Raw genomic sequence first — 16,201 nt, forward strand, 5'->3', positions numbered from 1 at the left:
CAGCCAGTGGCGTTTGAGAACGCAGAGATTGGCCAATGTCGCAGCCTGGCCCCTCCCCCGCCGCCACTTCCCCTGCCAGAGGAGGAGGAGCCAGACGAGGAGGAGGAGACTAAAGAGGAGGAGGAGGTGTCCCAGCCCAGCCCTGCCGTGCCCACTCCAGCCCCCGCACCACCCAGACAGACCCCGCCACCCTCCACTGTAAGTACTTTCTAGTACCCTCCAACCTCTAGAACTCCTCTATAACCCTCCACTATAGCTTCTAGAACCATTCACCCTCCTAGAACTCCTCTATAACCCTCCACTATAGGTTCTAGAACCATTCATCCTCCTAGAACTCCTCTATAACCCTCCACTATAGGTTCTAGAACCATTCACCCTCCTAGAACTCCTCTATAACCCTCCACTATAGGTTCTAGAACCATTCACCCTCCTAGAACTCCTCTATAACCCTCCACTATAGGTTCTCGACCCTTCACCCTTCTAGAAGCCTCCAGTGTAGGTTCTAGGTTCTACCAGGGGTACTGGTGGGGTTGAGTCCTACATGAACACAGAGCAGACTTCCAGCCCCAGTCAGACTCACTCCAGGAACCAGACTGGCTGATGTGGCTGAAAGAGAGAGCTGTTTAGGAGACAGAGAGAGAGAGAAAATAAAGAGAGAGAGAGAGAGAGAGAGAGAGAGAATAGAGAGATGGGACAGATAGAGAGAGAGAATAGAGAGATGGGACAGATAGAGAGAGAGAGAGAGAGGGCAGTGTCCCGGTCCATTACTCTGCACTATAGGTAAACCTGCAGGCTTGACAGGCTGTTTATCACACAGCTCACAGCGCGATCCTCTCTGGCCGTCTCTCCTGCTACTGGTCTACAGCGCTGTGTGCAGTCTGTGGCTGGCCAGGGAGGCCGGGGAGGCTGCTGGAGGTAGAAACAGGAGGCCGGGCTCATTGTAATACATGGAACGGAACGGGGAATGGTATCAAACACAGTAAAGGACACTACCACTATTCTCTCATACTGTATTGCAGGCTAACAGTTCAACACACTAACAGAACAACAGTAGTATATCTAGTTAGCCAGCCAATGAGACTGTCCTCCGATTTCTGCCTCCCCCAGCCTCCACTGAACTGCCTCCATAATATGTGCCATTTAGCTGATGCTTTTATCCAAAGCGACTTACATTGCAGTGAGTGCATACGTTTCAGTATTTATGGTCCCAGCAGGAATCAAACCCCCGACCTAAGCTGTCTGGTCCTTAGCCAACACCACACAATCATGATGCACTTCTATAGATGATGTCATCGATAATCAGACAGATATGACCTTGTGTGTCTCTTGTATTGCATTTCCAGTCTTGTTTCAAACGCCTGCCTCTGCTTTGAGACGAGGGTGTCATTCAATCACAGTGTCAGTTATTGATTAGCGGTTTGAATACAGTATTCTATTCCGCAGTTCTTTGACCTTTGTCATTCATGGAATCTCTGCCTTCATCTTATTGGTTGGTTGTGTGTGTGTGTGTGTGTGTGTGTGTGTGTGTGTGTGTGTGTGTGTGAGAGAGACCCCAGCTTAACCTTTTCCCTCCCCCCTCCCCTCACCCTGCTGCTGCTTTAGGACGCGCCCCCCGCCGTAACTCCCACTGCTGTACCCTCCGCCACCGTGGAACCAGGAGCCCCCCCGGTACCGAACCCCCACCCACCTAAACCACCCACCCATCCACCTAAACCACCCACCCACCCATCCACCTAAACCACCCACCCACCCACCCACCTAAACCACCCACCTAAACCACCCACCCACCCACCCACCTAAACCACCCACCCACCTAACCCACTCACCCACTCACCCACCCACCTAAACCTCCTCAACCTCCCCCCTCCACCTGCCTACAGACCCACTGTCCTCCTTTACAATGGCTGCATTCCAATTCTCTACCCTCTACCCTTCACCTGTAAGTGGACACTCGTTCCCCACATTTAAAAACATTGGATGGGTGCCAGCATGGCTGGAGAGTGTCCACCATATTGCTTACACCAGTCCACTCCTTTTAAGTCCACGAGGGGGAGTGTACTAGTGAGTACACACTTCAGGAGAGGGTGGAGGATGGGGACGTAACCTTTACCATCCCTCCATCACCCAGATATATCATTCACTCACTCTCACACACACACGCACACGCACACATACACACACACACACACACACACGCACACACACTCACTCACTCACTCACTCACTCACTCACCAAATACAATGACAGTTCACACCATGCTTATGTACAACACTCACTTTAACACACAATATACCCCACAGTTCCACCAGTGTCCAGAGCCTTGTGACTCCCTGTGTCGTTCCTCTGTCAGAGAGGTGAGGGTCTGAGGTGATCAGTATTCCTGTGGAGGCTTCATCTTAACAGACAGACACAGGCATTCCATTACCTGTGACCTCGTCGGGAGAAAACCTCCTCTTGCCTGGGTGGCATGAGGCTTTGTGACTGCAGCAGAATATGAAAGAAAGGACACAGGCTGCGTCTGACAGTTATACAATGCCAAGGTCAAGGGGACGGAGACGTCTTTATGAACAAAGGGACTGTTTCTGACGTGCCGATGGTGCCTGAGTGGAGTTACAGGGTTGAGGAGGGGCGGCCTTGTTAAAACATGTGTCTGTCTTCTTCACTTCGCATGGTCTCAGCGGGACACAGGACTCTCATGTCTTTAGCAACGGCACCATCTAGTGGCCAGTGTTAGAATAGCACCCTGGACGGAAACATGTTTTACGTTTTATGGCTTGTAATTACGCTAATGTTTTTAGTATTTGAAGCGCTGACTAAAGGACGTGTAAGAATGTCACGATTAGATCATAAACCCTTTTCTTTTTACATCACAAGATGTCATTTCCTTTTCCATTTCCTTTTCTCTTATCTTAACCAGAGAACACAGAAAATCGCAGTTTTCGCAGACACTGGTGTGGTGCTGGAGATAATGAATAAGAGGTTAAAAAAACCTGTTTGTTTGTTTTTTACAGGTGATGTTCAGTGTGAATGACTGATGTCCCTCTCCTCTCCCTCAGCTGTCCTGTGCTGCGGAGGCCGCTCCCGTGGCCCTGGAGAAAGCCAAGCAGTTCGGCCTGTCCAGAAACAGCCACCAGGCGTTTGAGTTTGATGACACCAAGGTTAAAAACAGGTACAGAGGCTCTCCTGGTTGGATTAGCGCCCGTACGGGGCGTGGGCTGGACGTACAGAGGCTCTCCTGGTTGGATTAGCGCCCGTACGGGGCGTGGGCTGGACGTACAGAGGCTCTCCTGGTTGGATTAGCGCCCGTACGGGGCGTGGGCTGGACGTACAGAGGCTCTCCTGGTTGGATTAGCGCCCGTACGGGGCGTGGGCTGGACGTACAGAGGCTCTCCTGGTTGGATTAGCGCCCGTACGGGGCGTGGGCTGGACGTACAGAGGCTCTCCTGGTTGGATTAGCGCCCGTACGGGGCGTGGGTTTAGACAGATTGATTGTAGCTCAGATGAAGGAGAGGGTCTGAATGTAGGGCTTAGTGTTGTTACAGCAATATTGACATTGGTACCTGATCATGATTTACCTCAGCAGCTTATTGGACAATGAGTAGATGGTGAATATATGTTCAGTATATACAGTATAAGTATTGTGTATATATTATATTGTGTATATTGTATATATATTGTGTATATATTGTGAGTATATTGTGCATATATTGTGAGTATATTGTGAGTATGTTGTGTATATATTGTGAGTATATTGTGTATGTACAGTGTTGTGTATATATTGTGTGTGTGTGTCTCCAGGCTGATCATAGAGTTTGAGCTGCGTACGGAGGCTGTGTCGGGGCTGGTGTTCTACATGGCGAGGATCAACCACGCTGACTTCGCCACCATCCAGGTGAAGGAGGGCATGGCGCACCTGGCCTTCGACCTGGGCAACGGGAACACCTCCGTCAGTGTGCCACGCCTCATCAACGACGGCCACTGGCACAAGGTACACCTGGACTCACCTGTATGGACTCACCTGTGTGACTGTATACACTCACCTGTCTGGACTCACCAGTGTGACTGTATAGACTCACCTGTCTGGACTCACCTGTATAGACTCGACTGTATAGACTCACCTGTCTGGACTCACCTGTATAGACTCACCTGTCTGGACTCACCAGTCTGACTGTATAGACTCACCTGTCTGGACTCACCTGTATAGACTCACCTGTCTGGACTCACCAGTCTGACTGTATAGACTCACCTGTCTGGACTCACCTGTATAGACTCACCTGTCTGGACTCACCAGTCTGACTGTATAGACTCACCTGTCTGGCCTAACCAGTCTGACTGTATAGACTCACCTGTCTGGACTCACCAGTCTGACTGTATAGACTCACCTGTCTGGACTCACCAGTCTGACTGTATAGACTCACCAGTCTGGACTCACCAGTCTGACTGTATAGACTCACCTGTCTGGACTCACCAGTCTGACTGTATAGACTCACCAGTCTGGAGGCATCCGTTGACTGTAGTTATATCAGTATTACAAAGCACACTTCTGGTATTTTTGCCACTAAAATGCTCGCTGACTCACCTGTCTGACTGTCTGGATATCTCACCTCTACTCACACCGGTAAACACAGCACGTCACCTGTCTCTGCTGTTGGCATGGTGACAGCAACAAGGAACTAACATTGACCTGATCTGAACGTCAGAGTTGAGAAACTGAGAGAAAAGAAAAAGAGAAAGTGAAAAACAAATCGGAAAAAAAAGTATTAAAAAAGTTCCCAGAAGTGTGTCACATGTTTGTCCACTGGCCAACAAATGAGTGATGTCATCAGAAGCACTGACACGGTTCTTCTGCTTTTGGTTCCTTTATGCTTCATAAGCATCAGCACTCTGAGATCTAAGTATTTTTATTATTCACATGACCTCCCCTTCTGTGTGTGTGTGTGTGTGTGTGTGTGTGTGTGTGTGTGTGTGTGTGTGTGTGTGTGTGTGTGTGCGTGTGCGTGTGCGTGTGCGTGTGTCAGATCCGTGTGATCAGGGAGAAGCAGAGAGGGATCCTGACCATAGACAACCGCTACTCTAAGCAGACCACCAGCCCTAAGAAGGCCGACATCCTGGACGTGGTTGGCATGCTGTACATCGGTGGTCTACCCATCAACTACACCACCAAGAGGATTGGACCGGTACACACACACACACACACACACACACACACACACACACACACACTCCTCTAAGTTTCAATTTATTTGTTACGTCTCATACACAAGTGCAGGGAGTAAAATTATTTGGCTCGGTTCCATGACAATGCAGCATACAATACAAACAATACAAATAATACAATATGCAGTACACTACACTACCAAGAGGATTGTACACACACACACACACACACACACACACACACACACTCCTCTAACCCAACAGGAGGATCAGAAATGCAGAAGTTACTTTATGAGGACATCATCCCACCATTAAAAGATGCCAGCTGACCTCTTCCTCAGTGGTGGTGCTGGTATGGTGCTGGTATGGTGCTGGTATGGTGCATCATGCCTTCATACCGCAGGAAGTCAGATAGAAGGCCTGTCTCAATCATTTAGCTCTCGTAATGACAAATGATCATATTGTAGTTTTCACACTAAAGTAATTCTCCCTGTTATGCACACGCGTGAAAACAAACCGCTCAGCTCTGTTACTACGGAGCTGAATCCTACTGTCTGAAGCATCGGAGCTGATAGCATTCCCTAGAAACAGGATTCAACTCTATGATATCATGTATGTGTTGTGAGCCTCCTTCAGGTGTTCCACAGCCTTGTTCAGTAAACTGTGTTGTGTCGTGTTGTGTTGTAGGTGCTGCACAGCATCAACGGCTGTGTTAAGAACTTCAGGATGATGGGTAAGGAGTTGGACCTGGACGCGCCCACCTCCAGTCACCTGGTAGGAAGCTGCTACGTCAGCACTGAGAAAGGAACCTACTTCGATGGGACTGGACACCTCAAAGCGCGTAGGTTCTGATGCTAGCTACCAGGAGAGACAAGGTTCTGATGTTAGCTACCAGGAGACAAGGTTCTGATGTTAGCTACCAGGAGACAAGGTTCTGATGTTAGCTACCAGGAGACAAGGTTCTGATGTTAGCTACCAGGAGAGACAAGGTTCTGATGTTAGCTACCAGGAGACAAGGTTCTGATGTTAGCTACCAGGAGAGACAAGGTTCTGATGTTAGCTACCAGGAGAGACAAGGTTCTGATGTTAGCTACCAGGAGACAAGGTTCTGATGTTAGCTACCAGGAGAGACAAGGTTCTGATGTTAGCTACCAGGAGAGACAAGGTTCTGATGTTAGCTACCAGGAGACAAGGTTCTGATGTTAGCTACCAGGAGACAAGGTTCTGATGTTAGCTACCAGGAGAGACAAGGTTCTGATGTTAGCTACCAGGAGACAAGGTTCTGATGTTAGCTACCAGGAGAGACAAGGTTCTGATGTTAGCTACCAGGAGAGACAAGGTTCTGATGCTAGCTACCAGGAGACAAGGTTCTGATGTTAGCTACCAGGAGAGACAAGGTTCTGATGTTAGCTACCAGGAGACAAGGTTCTGATGTTAGCTACCAGGAGACAAGGTTCTGATGTTAGCTACCAGGAGAGACAAGGTTCTGATGTCTCACTCTGTCTCTCTATTTCTCTCTGTCTCTCTCTCTCTCTCTTTCCTCCAGTGGGGTCCTACAGGGTGGGTCTGGACGTGACCTTTGACCTGGAGTTCCGTACGTCTCAGAGCAATGGTGTTCTGCTCGGGGTCAGCAGCCAGAAGACCGACGGACTGGGGCTGGAGCTGGTCAACGGCAAGGTACACACACACACACACACACACTCACACTGTCTCTCACACACGCACACACACTCACACACACTCACTCTGTCTCTCTCACACACACACACACACACACACACACACACACACACACACGCACACACACACACACACACTGTCTCTCACACACACACACACACACACACACACACACACACACACACGCACACACACACACACTGTCTCTCACACACACACACGCACACACACACACACTGTCTCTCACACACACACACACACTCACACACACTCACTCTGTCTCTCTCACACACACATACACACACACACACACACACACACTTGTAAAAATAATTATTCATTCATAGCTACGTCACGTGTTGTTCTGAGTTTGTATTACCTATTTGTTATATCAGTCAGTATTGACTTTGCTTTGCCCCCCCCCCCTCCCCCTCCCTCTCTCCACCTAACCCCCCCTCTCCTCCTACCCCCCCTCTCCTCCTACCCCCCCTCTCCACCTAACCCCCCCTCTCCTCCTACCCCCCCTCTCCTCCTAACCACCCCTCTCCTCCTACCCCCCCTCTCTAGCTGCTGTTCCATGTTGACAATGGAGCTGGACGAATCACTGCAGAGTACCAGCCTGACGAGGAGGCGGGGCTCTGTGACGGACAGTGGCACTCTGTCACCGCCCACAAGCTCCGCCATAGGCTGGAGTTGATCGTGGACGGCAGGAAGTCGGAGGCGGAGAGTCCCAACCCCCACTCCAACACCGCTGACACCAGCGATCCCGTCTTCGTAGGAGGATACCCTGGTATGACCCCTGACCCCTACCCCCAACACTAACCCTTACCCATCTATGACCCCTAACCCCTACACCCAACACTAACCCTAACCTGTCCTTGACCCCTGACCCCAGACCCCTACCCCATCTTTGTACACCTGGTAACCCACATAACCCAGGTACGACATACACAAAGCACCTGCAGGGGGTAGATATCTTAGATCAATATTGACACATTAAAGTTGTTTACCAGACTGTGTTCTTCTGTCCGACTGAGTGTTTTATGATGAACATGTTGTTATTAAAGAGGCGTTGTGACCCTCTTTAGAGTGGAGAGCGTCTCTGTTATTGACCTCCAGGGGTCACCGTCAGGTCACCAGCCTCATTCATACAGCAACATGAATCTGCTTAATGAGGCGGAAGATTATGGCCATAAATCACTGATGTCCTTCTCTCTCCTTCTCTCTCATCATCGTCATCCCCCTCTCTCCCCTCTTTCTCACTCACTCTCTACTTTCTCTATCCGTCTCTATCCATCTTTATCTCTCTCTCTCTGTCTCTCTCTCTGTCTTTGTCTCTCTCTCTGTCTCTCTCTCTGTCTCTCTCTCTGTCTCTCTCTCTCTCTCTGTCTCTCTCTCTGTCTTTGTCTCTCTCTCTGTCTCTCTCTCTGTCTCTCTCTCTGTCTCTCTCTCTGTCTTTATCTCTCTCTCTCTGTCTCTCTCTCTGTCTTTGTCTCTCTCTCTGTCTCTCTCTCTGTTCTCTCTGTCTCCAGATGGTTTGCAGCAGTTTGTTTCACCTGTGTCTTTGTGTCTCTCTGTCTCCAGATGGTTTGCAGCAGTTCGGTCTGACCACCGGCACCTCCTTCAGAGGCTGTATGAGGAACATGAAGATCACCAAGGCAACCAAGGTGTCCGAGGTCCACTTCAACAAGGCCCTGGAACTGAAGGGTGTCCAACCTCTTACCTGCCCCGCCCCGGCCTAGACACACCCCTACCCCTCACCTAGACACACCCCTCACCTAGACACACCCACACCCCTCACCTAGACACACCCCTACCCCTCACCTAGACACACCCCTACCCCTCACCTGCCCCCCCCTCACCTAGACACACCCCTACCCCTCAGCTTGACACACCCCTACCCCTCACCTGTCCCCCCCTCACCTAGACACACCCCTACCCCTCACCTAGACACACCCCTACCCCTCACCTTGACACACCCCTACCCCTCACCTGCCCCCCCCCTCACCTAGACACACCCCTACCCCTCACCTGTCCCCCCCTCACCTAGAGACATCCCTACCCTCATCTGCCCCCCCTCACCTAGAGACATCCCTACCCTCATCTGCCCTCCCTCACCTAGACACACCCCCACCCCTCACCTGTCCCCTTTCCTAGACACATCCCCACCCCTCACCTAGACACACCCCCACCCCTCACCTGTCCCCCTCACCTAGACACACCCCCACCCCTCACCTAGACACACCCCCACCCCTCACCTGTCCCCTTACTTAGACACACCCCTCACCTGCCCCTCTGCCAACTCCCCCTAAACAGAGTCTACTCACCTGCCCTTCACCCCCTCCCCCCAATAGACAGTGCCTTACCTGGAGTGAAATCCTTCAGAAAGACTAGTGTTCTCCTGTACGTCTCTGGCCCCCTGTCTGTCTGTCTGACCCCCTGTCTGTCTGTCTGACCCCCTGTCTGTCTGTCTGTCTGGCCCCCTGTCTGTCTGTATGACCCCCTGTCTGTCTGTCTGTCTGACCCCCTGTCTGTCTGGCCCCCTGTCTGTCTGTCTGTCTGTCTGTTTGAGCTACGTAAGTAGCATACCTCCACTATGCATGGTGTGGTTGTGTGATTGGAGTTTGTGTCATGTTCCATACACAGCGCATGCAGATATATCCATTGATGGCATTCAAGGACTTTCCTGCCTCCATTTGCCGTACGTGACCTTTAACCCTGTCAGATCCTGGATTGTAGCTGACTATGACGTCTGATTAGCTTCATTTCCCATAGACTCATATAGCAACAGGTCTCCCGGAGCAGGCTTACGCAATCAATCAACGGATCCAATGTATTCGCAGAGCGCTTTTCACATGGACAAATGTCGCAAAGCGCTTCACAACAAGAACAATACTCAACAATATCAACAATAAATACAATACAAACTATAGGAACTAACAGCGGACCACAGACACCCCCAAAAGGCAAGCCGAGCCAAAATATAACCCCAAAACAAAGGGCCCTGATGTGGTGCTGTGCCGGCCCTTACCGGAATGAGGAAGCCCTGTTAACCCTTTCCTCTCTGTCTGCTCCCCCCGTCTCCACTGCAGCAGTCGGTGAACTCCAGTCATGAGATGATCTGTCATAATAAAGCGCTTTCATAGCAAATGACGTGTTTGTGATTTTATTTGAAGGAGTGTATGAATCTGGTGAGGTAACATCTGATCTACCTGTGATAAAACAAAAAAACGAAATAATTTTTAAGTCATCAGAACTTCCATGGAAATGCACATCAGATCAGGACACTGATGCACTGATTCACGTCTCCGTAGAAAAAGAACGTGTGATCAGAACATTGATTGCGCTGATTGTTAGCGTTGGAATCGACTGTTTGAGATGGAGGATTCAAATCTAGATCTTTCTTCTTGTATTCGCTCTGTTTCACAATCATCAGCCGTTTCTGGATGAGTGAAGAAACCAGCCTGGGAAATCACTGGTTTGCTTCAGCGTCTGGAGCCAGAGGAGGTTGTGGTGTTGTAAGGAGGGGAGGTTTAGAGAAGTGAGACTGTGGTGTGAAAATCCCATAGAGGTGCTGGTTCATTCAAACTGAGGACCAGACTGCTATGATGGTAGTCACGATGAGGGGAGCTGTGGTCAGGGTCGTAGCCCAGCAGAGAGGGCTGTTCCTGGGGCAGAGAGAGAGGAGCGCCTCCCTGGTCTCTGGAGCTCCACGGCTCCTCCACACCTGGCAGAGGGAGAGGAGGGGAGCCTTGGTCAGACTAGCCCGGGGGAGAGGGCTGTTCCTGGGGCAGGGAGAGGGGAGAGCCACCCTGGTCCACACCTGCTCAGCGCTGGTGTACAGACAGCATGGAGAGCGTTGTGACAACGTCAGGTAAGGACGAAGGCCGGGGTGGATTTGCAGATCATAGCGGAGGTACGGTGGTTAGGGTTAGGGTTAGGGTTAGTACAGGGGGGGTAGTGGGGGTGAAGAGGTCTCTAGGGTTAGGGTTAGGGTTAGGACAGTGACGTCTGTGTGTGTGAAGTATGTAAAACAAAAAGGGAACGATGGCATGTAGTCTGTCCCGAAGCCTGAAGGAGGCTAGGGGTTGTTTCTAGACAGGGGCTAGGGGTCTTAGAGTAGGAGGAGGGGGACATGTTTATAAAGGACAGTTGTTATAACACGTTTATAAAGTGGGTGAAACTGTCTCCTGTCAGGATGGAGGAGATGTCTCTGCCAGCCCTGGGGCGTCACGGCGTCAGACTGAAGATGCTGGCAGCACCCGTCAACCCTGCTGATATCAACATGCTGCAAGGTAGGACGTTATAAACATGTTATAACAAATGTAGTATAACAACTCTCCTTTATAAATGTGTTATAACAACTGTCTTTTACACATGTGTTGTAACAACTGTCCTTTATAAACGTGTTATAGCAAGTGTCCTTTATAACTGTCCTTTATGATCACTCCCTCAGGTACATACCCCATCCTGCCCCCGCTACCTGCCGTGGGGGGCAACGAGGGGCTGGGGGAGGTGGTGGAGGTGGGGAGTGATGTCATCACTCTGCGACCAGGAGACTGGGCCATACCCTGGGACGCTGGCTTTGGTGAGGGAACCATCTGTCACTACAGCCCTGTTCTGTTCTGGGAGGCGTAGAGATGAAAAAGGTCGGCATTTACAAGACACTCTAACTCTGTGCGTGTGTGTGTGTGTGTGTGTGTGTGTGTGTGTGTGTGTAGGCACCTGGAGGACGGGGGCGGTGTGTGAGGCTGGTGCTCTCCTCCAGGTCTCCAGGGACCTCTCTCTACTGGGAGCAGCGACTGTCGGAGTTAACCCCTGCACCGCCTACAGGATGCTGCACGACTTTGTTCAGCTGAAACCAGGTACAGGAAACAACAGCTACCACTTCAGCAGGGGAGGCTGGTGGAGGTAGAAATCAGAGGACGGGCTCATTGTAATGTAGGGGAGGCTGGTGGTGGTAGAAATCGGTGGACGGGCTCATTGTAATGTAGGGGAGGCTGGTGGAGGTAGAAATCGGAGGACGGGCTCATTGTAATGCATAGAAGGAAATGAGGCAGCAGCAGTCTGAGGCGTGGGTCTGATCTAGTAGAATATCACAGCGTGAGGATGGGATTCTGCAGTGAAATGATGTTCAAACAACAGTGTAGGACTGAATGTCATTCATTCATCCGTCTGTTCATCCGTCCATCCATCCATGTATTCATTAATTCACTCATTTAGTCCTTCATCCATCCCCCCATCCCTCCAACCCCCCCCCCCCTCTCTAGGCTCCAGTGTGATCCAGAATGGGGCTAACAGTGCTGTGGGCCAGGCTGTCATCCAGATAGCTGCTGCCCTGGGGGTGACCTCCATCAACATCATCAGAGACAGGTAACAGAGCAGTGGTTCATGTACCCCCTGAGACACTCTACATCCTACTAATTGATATTCTATGAACATTACCCCTTCCATGTTAGACATTGTGATCATATTATTCTGTTGGATATGGTGCATGCATTTATTTTTGGTACTGAGACTGCAGTCGGCTAACAGGACTGTTTGGGAAGGGAAATCACAGATTTATTTCGCGTACCCCCTAGATCGATCCACGTACCCCCGGGGCTACGCGTACCCCACTTTGACAATAGTGACAGTAGAACATAATAGAATAGAACATAATAGAATACTAGCATGTACTCAATAAGGAAATGTGGCTTTGGCTTCAAAGTGGCACATCAAAAGAAAAAATCTGGAGTATTTCATCATTAGATGACATAAAATACACATTCCAGCTACACATTATCTACACACATTATCTACACACATTATCTACACACATTATCTACACAGAACAGCAGAGTGGGATGCAGGCTGAAGATCATGAGGCTCACTTCCTTGTTTTCTCTCAGGGCCAATCGGCAGGAGGTGGAGGAGGAGCTTAGAGGGATGGGGGCGGACTATGTTGTCACTGAGGAAGAGATGGAGAGTTTGGGGCGGGGTCAAACCCTTCAGGTGAGAGAAGAGAGTAGCTAATATGACCTTTAACCTTTCAGATGAAACACCTTTGACCTTTCAGATGAAATACCTTTGACCTCATATGAATCTTAAAGGGATGATGTGATGAAAGGGGGCTTCAGATAAGTTGTAGTCATGGTTGTTCTACTATATGGACTTGTGGGCTATATTTTAAAGGCATAAAAACCAGTCATTACCGCTACTCTACCCACGGGAGCGCAGGCGAGACAGAGAGAGAGAGAGACAGACAGATAGCGAGACAGAGAGACAGCGAGACAGACAGATAGCGAGACAGAGAGACAGACAGATAGCGAGACAGAGAGACAGACAGATAGCGAGACAGAGAGACAGACAGATAGCGAGACAGAGAGAAAGCGCGGTGGTATTTTCACCTGTTTACGCCGGCACAAATTGCAGTGCCGGCTGGAAATAGAGCCGTAAGTATCAGCAGATGAATTACAGTAAACTCTCTCTCCTATCCTCTCCTCCTCTCCTCCTCTCTCTCTCCCTCCTCTCCTCCTCTCTCTCTCCTCTCCTCCTCTCTCTCTCTCCTATCCTCTCCTCCTCTCTCTCTCCTCTCCTCCTCTCTCTCTCTCCTATCCTCTCCTCCCCTCTCCTCCCCTCCCCTCCCCTCTCCAGGAGCTGCCCCAGCCTGTCCTCGGGTTGAACTGTGTAGGAGGGAGGAGTGGTGGACTGGTGCTTTCACAGTTACAGTAGGTTCAGGCCCTGTTCCAATACTTATGACATACCCCTTCCTCCCTTCCTGGTTCAGGCCCTGTTCCAATACTTATGACATACCTCCTTCCTTCCTCCCTTCCTTGATGTAATCACTGACCGAACATGATTTGATTGGTCACAGCAAGCTTTCCCCAATCATATTATCATGTCAGATTAGTGATGTAATCAAGGAAGGAAGGAAGGAAGGAAGCAGGGAAGGTTGCATCTTGAGAGTATTCAAACAGGGCCCTGGTATCTGAGGTGTCTGGTCGATGGCCAGCAGAGGGAGGACTGGGTCTACTGGGTCATGCAGTAAAGTACTGTACAGTGTGTTGTTTTTGACTCATTTATCAAGAGTGACTTTATTCACCAGAAATGCATAAATGATGATGCTTCATTTTGTAGCCAATCAAAGTATTGTTGCTCGCTAAGTACCACATAGAACACTTGGCACTCCAGGTGGTGAGTGTTCCAGAACTCTTTGGCAGTTGCTGAGTAAAGCTGATCTGTGACTGTGACATCAGTGAGCGCTGAGCTGGGTTCAGTCTCAGTACCAGAGGGCTCTCTAGATGAGGATAAATGGGAACAGGAGACCATTCATTCTTCCTATAAACAGGGTGCTGCTTTAGGCCATTGTCATATATCTACTGTGGGTGGATCTAACTCCAGACCTGCGTGTGTGAAAGAAGACATTTCCGTAAATCTTCCATTGATGGGGAAATGGGGAATTTCAGCGATGATTTGCGTTACGCCCGTGAATCTCGAGTTAGGATTCCACCACCCTGCGTGAATAATGAAAAGCAACATTTTAGATGTGGTTGTTTTAATGACATCAGTAAGATGTGTATTTAAATGGCTCAAGTGTAACTGTTCTCTGCCTGTATGAATGAGATGTGTCGTTTAAAGGTGTGTTCGACTGTATGTAACCGTAGAGACGGAGCTACCCTGGTCACCTATGGAGGCATGGCCAAGAAACCTCTCCTGATCCCAGCTGTGAGTTCAGCAGCTGTGTTGTTGTAAATGTGTCAGAGTTAGTCATGAAGTCGATTTACATCCATGGGCAGAGACTCGTGTTTGATACAATCTTAAATTAAACCTAACTCCATTGTTGTCAGAACAATTACATCTCTCTTTCTGTCGTTCTTTCTCCCTGTCTCTCTCTCTCCCTGTCTCTCTGACAGAAGACTCTCATCTTTAAGAACATCAGCCTGCAGGGTTTCTGGATGACCCAGTGGAAGAGGAACAACAGACAGAGTAAACATGATGATACAATCCTCACTGTTGACAACCACTCCCTGGCTTTACCTGTACCTTTACTAATGTACTGTGTGTGTTTTGTCTCCAGATACGAGTGGTCTACAGAGCATGGTGACATCACTATGTGGTCTGCTGGAAACTGGCCAGCTCCGCCCACCTCAGTGTGTGCCAATCCCCTTCCAGCGTTACAGACACGCCCTCCACGCCACTGTACAGGACCAGCAGAGGAAACATGTACTACTGATGTAGACAGACACACACACACACACACACATACATACAGACTTTAATAAGCAGACAAAGTACCCAGTGGATAGTAATTACACATTTATATTTATTTACAAAATGTTGAGTGGTCATTTCATAAGCAGTAGAACATACAGTATTGAACATGAGAAGAGACGTAGTCATATTCACAGTATAGAGCACAGTGGAAGGGCCAGGAGGGGGCGGGTCAAATCAGCTCCTTAAACACAGTTAACACACAGTCATTATCTCACACATCACAGTCGCGGTTTCACCGGCGGAATGTCCAGTCAGCACACCTCATTATGACATCATTCAGAACGCTGGTTCTGAAAGCACTGTTGGGAGAACTAGGTTGTTTAGGAAGCCATCTTGGAAAATGCTGCGAGCCAAAGATTGAGAACTGTTGCCACCGTACACATTACACAATAATGCATTTCATAAGAAATGTCTTGGATTATTTGTATTTAATTTGATTCAATTAATAATAATAATAAATCATTTAAAAAAAAAAAAATTGATTCCTATTGGCTGTCTCTCCACCGCCCATAACCTGTCTACGTACGTACAGAATGAGAGAGAGACGGACGTCGGGAAGGACGGACACCACAGATATGTATCAGAGTGGTATGATCCTGATAGAACACTCTGGTAGGTGTGTGTCCCTTTGCCAAGGCTAAAGCTGTCCTCAACCTCTCTGGGAACTACTGTATGGTGTTTAACCTGCCAACCAGTTAAACCTGCCAACCACTTATACCTGCCACCATTCAAACCTGCCACCATTCATACCTGCCAACCATTTAAACCTGCCAACCATTCAAACCTGCCAACCACTTAAACCTGCCAACCATTTAAACATGCCAGCCATTCAAACCTGCCAACCACTTAAACCTGCCAAGCATTCAAACCTGCTACCTACTACATAGCAGCCAAGTACATTTGGCAGTGAATTGTAAAGAAGTTAGCACTGGTCGCTTAAATATAATAAAAGTGTTAGAAAAAAAATAATGAAACACCTGGACCACTAACGGTCTCTTCACCATCAACTGACCACTGATCAGTGTTCTATATAGCAAATCCCACAGTTTCCATAGTTTCTGACTGTATGCTAAACTGCTGTCATGATTGTGTTTGACCAACTGTCAT

The 16,201-nt window shown here is 49.3% G+C and overlaps 2 protein-coding genes across 2 annotated transcripts in view; both read left to right on the plus strand.

Annotated features, from left to right (window-relative positions):
- The window catches only part of lama2 (laminin, alpha 2), a gene marked incomplete at its 5' end in the record, with an annotated part of 106,098 nt that extends 97,263 nt beyond the window's left edge, over positions 1-8,835 (plus strand). Inside the window, 8 exons of the mRNA XM_083688732.1 lie at positions 1-198; positions 3,058-3,170; positions 3,800-3,989; positions 5,020-5,178; positions 5,846-5,999; positions 6,705-6,835; positions 7,406-7,628; positions 8,423-8,835. The exon at positions 1-198 is cut by the window's left edge and continues 16 nt beyond it. Of these exons, the coding sequence (XP_083544858.1) occupies positions 1-198; positions 3,058-3,170; positions 3,800-3,989; positions 5,020-5,178; positions 5,846-5,999; positions 6,705-6,835; positions 7,406-7,628; positions 8,423-8,580 (1,326 nt within the window). The 3' untranslated portion in view covers positions 8,581-8,835. The remainder of the gene's footprint in view (positions 199-3,057; positions 3,171-3,799; positions 3,990-5,019; positions 5,179-5,845; positions 6,000-6,704; positions 6,836-7,405; positions 7,629-8,422) is intronic.
- A 1,623-nt stretch (positions 8,836-10,458) lies between these two features.
- On the plus strand, positions 10,459-15,058 carry LOC310817975 (enoyl-[acyl-carrier-protein] reductase, mitochondrial; the record flags this gene model as incomplete). The annotated part of the gene is made up of 10 exons (XM_083688733.1): positions 10,459-10,712; positions 11,036-11,133; positions 11,295-11,426; positions 11,560-11,703; positions 12,109-12,211; positions 12,730-12,832; positions 13,475-13,548; positions 14,485-14,545; positions 14,734-14,806; positions 14,898-15,058. The coding sequence occupies 10 exons, from the start codon at positions 10,459-10,461 to the stop codon at positions 15,056-15,058; spliced, it is 1,203 nt and encodes a 400-aa protein (XP_083544859.1).
- Between the last annotated feature and the right edge of the window lie 1,143 nt (positions 15,059-16,201).

Source organism: Argentina silus (assembly GCF_951799395.1).
Source record: "Argentina silus genome assembly, chromosome: 17".
NCBI classification, from domain to species: Eukaryota; Metazoa; Chordata; class Actinopteri; order Argentiniformes; family Argentinidae; genus Argentina; species Argentina silus.